The sequence below is a fragment of the Cyprinodon variegatus genome, unplaced genomic scaffold (genome assembly GCF_000732505.1).
Source record: "Cyprinodon variegatus isolate N-32 unplaced genomic scaffold, C_variegatus-1.0 Scaffold423, whole genome shotgun sequence".
Lineage (NCBI taxonomy): Eukaryota > Metazoa > Chordata > Actinopteri > Cyprinodontiformes > Cyprinodontidae > Cyprinodon > Cyprinodon variegatus.
In genome coordinates, this window is record NW_015150876.1 from 636993 (window position 1) to 649492 (window position 12500).

Below are 12500 nucleotides of genomic sequence, written 5' to 3' on the forward strand. Positions count from 1 at the left end.
ACATAATCATATATAACAGCTGAAGCCTCTTCTTTAACAGGATTATTGCACAGGTTATTGCACAGGGTATTAAACAGTAATAGCACATTAATAATTTATTGCAGTTATAGTGCCGCATTGTCTGATGGCAGCAGGGATGAATAACCTACAGTAGCGCTTCTTTTTACAAACAGGATTTAATAGTCTGCTCAGCTCCTCTACAGTCTGGTGCAGGGGGTGAGAGGTGTTGTGCATGATGGATTGAAGCTTGGAGAACACCTTCCTCTCAGTGAGGTAGTTGATGGTCCAGGCAGCAAGATGTTTGTCTACTCCATAACATAGAGTAATTATAATAGGAAACTGTAGGTTCAGCTTTAAACAGGACATTGAATAAAAGCTAAAAGAAGATCAAAGAGTATTCATGAGTTAGAATGGCCTAACCAAATTCCAGACCTACAACAAAATGGTGGTAAGACAAAACAAAATTGGCAAAAAAATACATCTGTAGTTGTGCATTTCTAGTGAAGTGCAAAGCTTTACAAAGGGCAACTAATATAAAACTTAAAAAAAAAAAAAACATCATTTTTTTTCCATTTCAGAAATGACGCATCATTTGTTGTTGGCACATACAATCCAAATGAATACATTGAGGATGGTAGTTATAAAATGATACAATTGGGAAGGGTTTTTATACTTTAACAAGACAATGTGTGTCACCTTTACTTTCAATCCTCGCTCAAAAACACCCGGTGACAACAATTTCCCTGCTCAAATTATTTTCCTATGCCGCTATAACTTAAATTCATAAAGTTCGAATACACAAAGTCACATAAAATATCCTGGGGAAATAATGAATCTGTAGAAAATAAAATGGATATTAGATATGATGGGAAAAGTCTGTCAGCATGAGATGAAAAAGTGCCATTTCTGATGGATGTTGCTGTAAAAAAACATATTATGGTGAAAGAAATCATAAAAACATGCAGTTTTTTTTAAAATGAGAACAATAAACAAGAACCTGCCACAGCAAAGCGTTTTAGATGAAATATAGCACAGTAACTGACCTGCACCTGTGGGAGGCTAAGGTATTACACTGAAATACTTAATAGACTGTATGTTGCTAAAGAGGTTAACCTTGCATTTTAAAGAGTATTTAGTCATTTAAAAGCTTAAGCAAGGAAAAGAAGATTTTTAATTGCTCTAAGTTTAGTTCAGCTTAAATTATAGTCCAGATTTGTAATGGATGTCAAAATCTGACTGAAATATGTTCATTGCTGTTATTTGTTTTTCTTATCTTAAGTGAAACCTTGAATTGAACTCCTTTTAGTATTAGGCTAAGCAGATTTGTGTTTTCTTTTAATTTTCTTGTGATGTGTGCAAAAGGCATTGCTGTCACCAATCTGCTCGGAGAGAAGGAGCCGTCGACAAGTTGCAGCGGGGCCATCAAGTCCAATGACTGAACACAAATTTTCAAGGGAACATGTTTGCACACATCTGCTCCTGTGAGACTGAGGGAAACGGACAAAAAAAATAATAATTCTAACTAGATAATTAAATAAATAATTCTTTGTTCCCATAGAAACAAAGAAAAGTTACCCCTCTCCCAAATCTTCCCTAAGAGGTGTGTTACTGTTTGCTTCTGTTCAGTGAGTGTTAGACCATGTGGACCGCTGATAAAGCGTCTCTCTCTGGAACACTGAGAGGACCCCCTACTGACGCTGCCAGCTCTTCCTGCATTCAGGAGAACAGACGCCAGTTGTTCTGCTCCTCTTTTATCTGCCTATGTTGTATAAGGAGACCACCAGCGTGTCAGACCAGACTTATTTAATGTCCACCCTGAGTCATCCACTGTTCTTTTCACTGAGTCAAAGCAGAGCTGGGGAGAATTTCCCCCCTGAGGTGGTCAGACAGGAAATGCAGTCACCTACAGCCTTTATGATAATGTGTCTCCACTCATGGAAGCACATGTTAGAGCTGTTCATATGCCATTCGAAGCAAATGGAAATCCACAGCAGCTGGATATATAATTGGTCTGATATTACTAATACCCAGGTAGCAGGATTGTGTTTAGGTGTTTGTACACATATGTGTGCGTGAGTGTGGCTCTCCCAACGGGAGGCTGCTGGACTGGGGAGGCAGAAAGAGCAGTAATTATGGCCTCCCATGTTCAGCAGAAACATCAGAGGGAAGTAATTTGTTGCTCTATATTTAATCAGTGGAGATAACGAGACCGACTGCGGCTGTCTGGGCCGATGGGCAGGCGGACGAACAGGAACGCCATTTCCTCCCAAAGCCATTAGTCTTTAATGTAGCCAGCTGCATTGTCATAGTTTCATACTTTTCTGTTCAAATAATCATTATCTCCTTTTCCATCTCCAATTTGGTCAAGTGTACGCTTTCTTTTCCTCACCTTTGTTCTTTTACTGTTTACCTCCCAGCCCCCCCTTCTCCTGCTCCTGTTTTTTCTTACAATAAAAGAGGTGTCTCCATCCATCAGCAACCTGAAGCATTTCCTTATCTACTCCTCTCCTCGTTATGCTCAGCTCTGTCTTACTGACTGCCCATCTCTCCATACTTCTCTCAGGGTGCAGGTAGAGTTCTATGTGAACGAGAACACTTTCAAGGAGCGCCTCAAGCTCTTCTTCATCAAAAACCAAAGATCCAGTAAGTCCTCAAGTCTCGGAGTTCATCTTCAGCCGCCTGGAAACTGAATGCAAATTTGTCTGTTTGCTGCTTGTGTTTTCATCCGATTTCACTCCATCGTTTGGTTAAAAATCTTTCATTTCATTTGAGTGTGCCAGGCTCTGTAACTCTTGCTCTGTATTTCGTCATCTGTTTCCTCAAGTTGTCCTCTCTTTGAAACCAACTTATCTGTCTGTGTAGTTGTTAAGATTAAACGTGTTTCACTCAGATTCTTTTTACCTTTTTATTGTTAGAGATTAGGAGTCCACAATTATTGGTACCCCTGGTAAAAGTTAGAAGCTTTAAACTAGATTAATCTTTTCGTGCAGCTGCATATTTCTAAAAAAGAAAAGCATAACTTCTTGTTTTTAAGCATATATTCTTTGTATAGTACATTTTACTTCCTCCTTTTACCAATTGGACCATCTCCTGCCATAACAAAGAGTTAAAGTATTTATACCATAGGAGTCCCCATTGGTCAGGAAGGGCATCTGGTATAGTAATGTTGGCAATTCTAAGTGCAAATTGTAAGTACTTGCCGCATTGACCCCAAATATAAAAGCAGGTGAAAAGGACAAAACCACAGATATTTATCTGCCATCCTGTAGATATTTTAGAGTTCTGCATCTTCTCGTTTGCTCGCAGCTAATCTCAAAAGTTTTCTATAAGATTTAGGTTCAAGGACTGAGATAAACATCCATACATTTTGTTTGGATCGCTAATCTTCTGGAAAACAAAGTTTTTTTCCTGGTAGGAGCCTCTTCCTCAAACCTTGTGGGAGAAATCGGCCCACAGCATCACAGATCCTCCACCATACTTAACAGTACTGTAGATGTGAAGAGCTTTTTAAAAATATATATATATTTACCCTTGACATTAAAATGAACCCACTTGAATTTTCAGTCCCAGAAAACCCTCAATCAAAGCTACATCCAACCACAGCTCATGTTTTCAGTTCAAATCTAAACAGCAACACTAGGAGAGAAAGTTTTTTTTCCTGACCTGCCTTCCAAACATTTACTAAGATGAATTCAATGACTTTCATGAAATAACAGTAGTTTGATGTGTTGCTAAAGTAAATAACCCCAAATTATTCCTAATTTGCATAATTTCATCTAAGCATATTAAAGTGTTAATATGCTGTCTGAAATTTTTTTTAAGGCTTTTCCACCTATTTACCAAGAGTGCCAGTATGTGTAGAAGTATTGTAAATAATAGCCTACATTTTTTTTGTTTTGTGTTCAGTTTAATTGCCTTGTCTGTGTGTTTATTTGTTTTGTAATCATTTTAAATGCTTATTGGTTGTTTCATTTTGATTGCACTGCAGGTCTTCGAGTGCGAATGTTTAATTTTGCTCTAAAAGTGCTGAGCTGCCTCCTCTACATCGTCAGAGTCCTGCTTGACAACCCGCAAGAGGACAGACAGGACTGGTGAGAGAAATGGCGATAACATTGGGATTAATGAGGGGAAACACTGTGACTTTTAAAGGCCTGATAACAGTCAGCAGAGCAAGGGTCAATAAATGAGATGACAGTGCGCTGAAAGGATTTCTGGTGAGGTTTTAACTGGAGAAAAAAAGGAACATGAAGGAATATCAGCTTCAAGTTTTTGGCTAATCCAGTTTTTAGTTGGTGTGGAAAAAAAAGAAAGATATTTGATTGTTTTTCTTTTTCTCTTGGTTGTTTTACCCCCTGCAGTGGTAACGGAGTTAACTGCACCAAACAAAACACATCATCCCGTCCCTGGAGTGAGTTTGACTGGTAAGCATACAAACTGCTGCATCTCTAATGAGGAGTGATGGCCTCTGCCTGAAGACAATGACAATGAAAGCACACATCCAGGAGGACCGACATCAATGACCCGCAGCACACCGGACGGAAATGTCGTATAACGCCATCAATGCAGCTTCACTTAACTGGTGCAATCTGCTGTATTGATATTAAGCAGCGCCGGAGTTCATTCATTTATCACAATCTAGCTGTATTGAATACCTGTCAACATAATAGGTACGTAGTGCCTGTGCAGCATAATCAACAGCGATCTAGTGGAGATAAAGTATGTAATATACTAGAACAGAGACAGAGAAGTACCAGAAAGCAGGCAGGGACCTGAGGGTGTGTCATGTCTCCTGTTCAAGGGACCTATTGATCTAATCGACGACTAATGACACAGCCTAAGCTCTGAATTTACATGAATAAGGAGCTGCCTCCTTTTGCAGGCAGCAGACTCATGGCATCGCATCCATGGAAAACAGCAACAATAATCTCCAGGGTGCCTTCGAGGAAAAAAAAAAGAAAGCCCCTTTCTGTCATAATAAGAATACAAATTTGACTGTGCAAAAATTACTTTGTTCCCACAATATGAGCCCTCTGTGTTTCCACTGTAAACACCATAATTAACGCAGCTACTGGGTTGTGTTCGTGGGCACAGTTAAGTGTGGTAGAGTTAGGAAAAAGAGAGGTGCTTGTATTTTTCTTTTGAATCTTTTCTATCAAAAAGTTGTCCTTTCTTTGATGTATCTTCAGCATTTAATCATCTTTTTACCTCTTTCCTCTCTGCAGGAAACTCATCATCTGGGTTGACAGACCTCTACCGCTCTGGGCACTACAGGTCAGATATATATTAGCACATTGTAGTGTTGAACAATTTTCCAGCTACTGTCTCTTACACATACTTCCATATCATAAACACGTTAGTCAGCCACAATATTAAAACCTTTACTTGTCGGTGGGTTCAATGCACAATTCGCAGGTCTGGTTTCCAAATTGCCGTAATTGAATTTATAAATCTGCCACATCCAATGAAAAAGTTAAAGAAACTCATCAAGTCTCATAATATTTCAATAGCGACATCATTGAGTTTCCATGTGATTAAACTGAGCCATGTAATTGGAAACGTCTCTTCTACTTCCAAAAATTCAAAAAGGGTCAAAATGTAATAAAAAAATTATATTTGTAGTAATGAAGAAATGATAAGAAATTACTTGGAAATTCATTAAGGTTTTTATACATCTCATGATTACTTTTGCTGTGGCTGTTTATCCACTTCATTTGAGTCGTACCAAACAAACAGATTGTTTTTTTCCCCTTCAGTTTAATCTTTCTGAATATATCGTTAAAAATCACCAGTGAGACTTAAATCGCTCTTTCATTGCATCCACCATTTTACCATAAATGGTCTTTAGTGCCTTAATTTACCACGATTAACAAGGAAAACTCAATTAAAATTCGGGCCTAATTAGCTGAGAATTTTTTGGGTCGAAACTGCGTCTCTAAAGCCGCTTATTTTACCCATTCAGTGGGCTGTATTATTTTTCTCTGAGAAAACTCTTGAGACTCATTGTGACAGCAAGACATGCTGATCGTGTTTGTTTAGATGGAGGATCGTGTCGGGGTACCTAAAGCTAAACATAACCAATGTCATTTGCTTCACCAATCAGGTGTTTTTCAGGATTGGGCTGGTTCATTTAAATCTGCGTGCACGCATTATTTATTTATTTATTTGTTTGCATTTATGTGCAGAATAATTTACGGTATGTCACGTCATCTTAGGGATTTGACACTGTAGTTAAAATGTGTTTACACTTGCAGTGTGGCCGCACACACATACATGTAAATATAAATAAATGATCAGACCCAAGAATGTCTGTTGGTTCATTTAAACCTATTCCCTCTGAAGCAAAACCATCAGCCCTCCCACTGATTCCTCCTACGCTCTTCATCTCTGCGCCTCCTAATTTCTCCCTGCTCCTCTTTCTCTCTCTCTCTCTCTCTGACTATCTTGTCTTCTCTCTCTCTCTCTCCGTCTGCTCTGCCACTGAGTCTGCACAATCGTCTCTTACTTGCTGCCTCTCCCTCTCTTTTTGCAGGTGCTTGTGGCTTTCATCAGCTTTTCAGAAACTATGTTGCTCGTGTATCTCAGCTACAAGGTGAGCCACTTGTGGCCCTCAATGGCCACTCTGAAGCCTTTTGTGATGTTTGTGGCTGTGATGTTCAGGCAGGGAAAGCTGCAGATTTGGATGGACTAGATTAGGATTTTTTTTTTTTTGGCACTTTGTAATTCCCTTTTTGTCCCCTCATGCTTCCCTCTGCAGCATGAGTTGCCTTAAAGCTTATTGACACTGTTGTGTTATATACCAGTGCAGCTTTAAGGGAAGCCCCCCACCCACTATGTGAAGGCTGTTGGGAGGGGTCCATCCATGGGTTGCTCTGCTTTTGATGTACTTGGCACTGTAAGCCTATGAAGGGCTAACTCCCCAGATTCCTCTGGAGGATGGAGGCCTTAGCATTTAAAGCTGACTGATTCCTGTGGACTCAGCCAGTGACTGTCCACCTACACTAGTCAGATTCAGGTCAGCATGCAGGCAGGCAGCAGACACATAAAAACAGCAACGGTTGACATCTTAATTGAGCAGCGAGGTTTAGAGCAAACTGAGCAAGCTTGCTTTGACTCTTCAACCTACACTAGGGAGTTGTATAACCTGTATACTTCCTGATGTATTCTATAGCGCTGAAGCTTCCCCTCTAAGCAGTTATCCTTTTTCCTGACCTCTGTGTGTGGTGTCTGTTTCCAGGGCAACGTTTGGGAACAAGTCCTACGTGTCCCATTCATTTTGGAGATGATCAGCACCGTTCCCTTCATGATCACTGTGAGTGGAATATAGAAGCTTAAGAAGCACTAATAACACAGGAAACTGTAAGGAGAGCCATTTGTTTTGACCCTAAGCTGCTGAGGCGTTACATTCAGGGATGCCATCATTAACTCGTCATCATGTAATCTCTTGTCGCGGTAAGATCTCAAGAATTTACACTTTTTTTTTTCTTCAACAGGTGATTTTGCCCTCCTTGAGAAATCTTTTCATCCCAGTATTTCTCAATTGCTGGCTGGCCAAACATGCGTTGGAGAACATGATAGTAAGTGAAGCATCGAAGTGGTGCTTGTCTATTTGAACTGTCTTCTTCCAGTGACTATAAAACATAAGACCTCAGGAATCTGTAAAACAAGGATTTGTTGCTGAAATATGCATTTATAGCTTCTTTTTTTCTTTTTTTCCCAACCACAGATATGGTCAAAATTTGACATACAGTTGTAAATTTATATCCTTACTTTCTTATCTCATTCTCACTTTTCTTGTTGGCATTCATTTCCTGTTGGCTTCTCCCTCTCTCTCTCTAAAAACCCAAATTGATTTTCTTTCTTGCTGCCTATTCTAATGTTTGGATTTTTAATTTAAAAAATTCATTATTAATTTCCACCCACTCTATCACCTTCTGCTATCTGGGTCTTTATTTTTGCAATATTTATTCCTGCAGAATGACCTCCACAGGGCGATCCAGCGGACACACTCAGCCATGTTCAACCAAGTTGTCATACTTATCAGCACACTAGTCTGTCTTATGTTTACATGGTAAGTACTGCAACTAAACAAGGAGGGAGTGGCAGCAGGTGAAGAAAAAGCATGATCTTAAATGGGGTTGGAAGAAGAGGTCTCGTGTTGAAGATAACAAAAGGATGGGATGAAGCAGAAATAGGGTGAGAAAGACAACTTGTAGAGGGATTGAAAATTGCAGTTACTAAAGCTGAGAGAGGAAGGCAGAAAGAAGGGAGGTAATTGGTTACTGTCAGAGAGAGATGGTGCTCTTAAATGACAGCAAGTGATTGCTTCAGCAAAGTGCAGGAAGAGTCAGCTTACATCACACAGAGGGCAAAATGCAAGAGCAAATCAAGGAGATCCGTTACGCACAGCTTGAGTTAAGCTGTGGCCACTTCAAGTTTGACATTTTCCCGCCGACTCATATCGGCTGAAGATTATGATAACAGTGGCAGAATATCTTTATGTAGAAATCCCCAACAAAGGCGTTCAGGCATCCAGCCACCCCCGTCTTTGCACATAAAAAGTCACAGATATTTGCACAGGTGTGAAAAACATTTCCACATGAATAATGGCTCCCATGAGTGCCTCTTCCTCTCACAGCCTGTGAAGTGCCTTTGATGCTCACTTTGCTTTTCTTTCCGTCTCTTTTTTTTTCTATACCTCGAACCTCCATCAGCATCTGCGGCATCCAGCACCTGGAGCGCGCTGGAAACAACTTGACCCTGTTTGACTCCCTCTACTTCTGCGTGGTCACTTTCTCCACTGTGGGGTTCGGAGATGTCACCCCACAGATATGGCCTTCACAGCTTCTGGTGGTCATCATGATCTTTGTGGCACTTATTGTGCTTCCCATACAGGTAACAAAACCGTGATCATATTTACAAGGCTTTGCAAATGAATTTGTTTTTTTGTGTTTTTGTCACGTTAAAAGCATTACTTATTTTATTGGGAGTTTATATCAGAGAAGCATCTGACAGGTTCATATTAACTCTGGAGGAACTGCAGAGATCCACAGCTCAATTAGGAGAATCTTTTAGAGAATGTTTTATGAAGAAGTGTCAAGTAAAATGAAAGACAGCCATAAGAAATTCAGTTAAAAATTGAAACGAAAAAAACAAAGAAAATATTTCTGGAAAATTGCTCTGTTCATATAAAAAAGCATTTAACTTTTTGGCCGACATGTAAAAGCCTTTTTTTTTTTTTTAAGAGAAACATATTATTATGAAAACACCATCTCCACTATGAAATATGGTGATGGAGGTATCATGTTGGGACCTAAATAGATGATGGTCTAGATATAACGTCTGCCAAAGTATGCAAAATACTGAAGAAAGGGGCACTCAGGACCTGTGTCCGAATGGTCTAGTCAAAGTTCATATACACCTCCAGTTAAAAACCATGTCAGTAATCTTTTAAGTTTGATTTTAATTTTGATGCTATTTGAAACTTTGCTGCCGTCCATACCAAAGCTCTAAATGTATTGAGTTTCTTATATGGGATGTCTGTGCAGTTCACTCTATAATTATCCTGTCTAACATTTTAATTTTAAACAAATCTAGACTAAGTCAGTATTTCTTATGTTCTCTATCCAAACACAGTGAGCAAAAGAAGAAAATGTGCCTTTTTTTTTTGGGGGGGGGGGGGATTTTTTGTTATTTTGCATTATTTTTAGCAACCACTTAATTTTACTTTTGCACTTACTTACAATGCACAACCTGTAAATTTTTACGTTGACTTAAATAAAGGGGTTCAATCCGTACTTACTTTGACCTAAACCTTTGTTTACACAGGTATTTATACTTTTACTTAGTAAAGAAAACAAGCACTACACCATCCAAGCTGACTTCTAGGAGTTATTCTGTATTTTCTTTTTCTTCTTCTTCCTTTCTCTCTCCTTTAATTTCTATTTTTTCCATCTCTGTGTCCATTGCATATCTTTAGTCATGATTTTCTCAAATACCTCGCCCCTAAAAAAGTTTCAGAACAGTTATCAGGGGGACGGTTATGGCAACAGCCATGACAGTCCACTTGTGACATCAAATCTGTTTGGCTATTATCCAGCACCAGGGCATCAAATCTCATTGCTTTATAAGGAAACAGATCATGTATGAAACATAAGAAATAAAAAAGCACAATGAGAATACTTTTCACACCTCTGCTGAACACAAATATATACCTAATTTTCCTTTTTGGTTATCGTATAGAGTTTCAAAACAAAAAACAAATATTTTGCTTGTGATTTTATTACGTTTATCCAAGCTCAGGAGGTTTGAATAGTCCTTCAAGGTATTTCATTAAATGAGAACAGATAAGAGAATACAGGTATTATTCAAGTCATGATGAAAACAAGCTTTTATTTGATGAGCTGAAGAATCCCTGAGGCGAAAATCTGTTTTATTCCCATGTGTTATATTGAACCATAAGACATGGTTTCAAACAAGATTCCTATTTTTTTTCTTTGCTAAACTAAGATAATTTATATTTATCATAAAAACAAGAAATATAATTGAATTACCACTCAATTTATCACTCTTAAAAGATAACATGTTTTGTTTCAACATGCAGAAGAACATTAAAGTTTCTCCCTTTTTCTCAAATAATGTATCTTCCCCTTTATACAATAATTAGATGACTCATGGCGTCCTACGAAGATTTACGACACTATTTTTATTCAGAGAGCAACAAGAGAGTCTTCCACACTCATTCAATTTCCTAAATCTCTTCCCCGTCTCTGAGCCTCATAAAAGGAGAGATTTATGATAGAGACTTAGAAAAGCTGTTTACACACATGCAGGGGCCGATAAAACACCTCCACAAGAGCATCGGTTTCACTGTCTCCCCGGTGGTCTTTCCTCAGGTTGGTGTAAAACAGGAATTGGTTGCCATACCTGTGTTCCTCCCAGAACATGCGAGGGTGCTAATGGGATTCATTTCCTCTTTGCAGCTGGTTTCATGTGTGTGATCCTGCACTTAGAGCATCTATCTCTGGATGGAGATACTCCATAGACACACAGCTAATAAGCGAATGATGAGAAATGGCAGTCATACACTCAGCTGCTTTCTTTCTCTCCTTATTTGTATATTTTCATTACCTAAAACTCATTTTAACACCTACTGGACTCAGTTTTCATCCAACTCAAAATGCATTACTCCTCAGAAATTTGCACTCTTAACATTCCCATAAGGATTCTTAAATTCATGTTTTAATATGGGTTATTTAAATCACACAGTGTTTGCAAATAAAGTCAGTTTAATTTAAAAAATACAGCACTGTTATTAAAATCTGTATTTACTGTAAATAAATTTAAAGAGCCATTATCATTGCATGTATGAGCGATGCAAACAGCATTTTTTAAACAGAGCATGCACGTTGAGAAATGGGCTCCTGCATGCTCTCACAGGTAATAGGTGTTCCCTCTCGGCAGCGGGTACAGGGTTGTGCATGTACATTTTTTTTAAGTAGAGAGGAAGGGTCTTTCCAGAAATCCTCCTCTCTGCCTTTAAGTTGTCATATTTTAGGAATTAAAATATACGGATATCGGACATTCTGTATATTTTTGCTAATAAAATAAATGCAATTAAACAGAAACAAACCTTATAACTTCATAATCAAGATAAAACTTGCAAACTAAAATCCAAAATACCATGACAGTATCAAGACTACAGTTGCACAATTGACCTGCCATCTTCTTTGCAGTATTAATTCGCTTAATCCCAACATTTAGTTTTTTGGACACAATATTTGGTTAGATATAACATTTCACCTGCCATGGAATCGCTCTCTACAAATGGATGAAATATTTGTCTGGATGACAGAACTCCATACAATCTTGGAAATGTTTGATCTTTTTTATTAGATGCTCCATATATAATATACCTTTGGTTTTAAAGTCATTATGCATGTTATAGAATGCATAATTCTATAACGATCAGTTTTAGAACACATTAGAACAGCGGGACTGTGTTGAAAAATTAGAAATAGTATATTGAGACTGAATCCCTTGCTAACATGATCAAACACTCCCTCTGTATTCCAGCTGTGGCCGGATGATTGCATATATCCTCACAAAGCCCTCATTAAAAACTTTACCTTAAGAACAGTTTGCTGAAGTTTCATGAATACATTAATAAGAAATGTTCCTTTAACCTTGATATATTGTGCTCTTCAATCCCTCTGCCCATCTTTCATCCATAAATACCCTGTGACATTTAGAAACTGGCCCCTGCTAGCCCCCAACCTGTCTGTTCATGGTGAGGGGGGGTATATATGTGACTGAGTGTTTACCTCTGTATAACCCTGATCATTGTCTTGGCTACAAACTGCCATGGGTCACAGCTGATTTATATATATTCTTATAATTCTGCCTTCTGGGTTTTCTTACCAAAATCCAATCAATAAGTAGAGCCTGTTGTACTGTGGAGAGTTTTGGAATGTGCTTCAGAATACAGATAAGTAGAAAACTCC

The 12500-nt window shown here is 38.5% G+C and overlaps 1 protein-coding gene across 2 annotated transcripts in view; it reads left to right on the forward strand.

The window, feature by feature from the left end:
* LOC107093400 (potassium channel subfamily T member 2-like) overlaps positions 1–12500 on the forward strand; it is a 46701-nt gene that overhangs the window by 13951 nt on the left and 20250 nt on the right. For both annotated transcript variants that reach the window (XM_015388434.1, XM_015388436.1), the window contains exons 2-10: positions 2564–2643; positions 3989–4091; positions 4359–4421; positions 5223–5271; positions 6530–6589; positions 7235–7309; positions 7491–7574; positions 7974–8068; positions 8712–8892. In XM_015388434.1, the coding sequence (XP_015243920.1) occupies positions 2564–2643; positions 3989–4091; positions 4359–4421; positions 5223–5271; positions 6530–6589; positions 7235–7309; positions 7491–7574; positions 7974–8068; positions 8712–8892 (790 nt within the window). The remainder of the gene's footprint in view (positions 1–2563; positions 2644–3988; positions 4092–4358; positions 4422–5222; positions 5272–6529; positions 6590–7234; positions 7310–7490; positions 7575–7973; positions 8069–8711; positions 8893–12500) is intronic.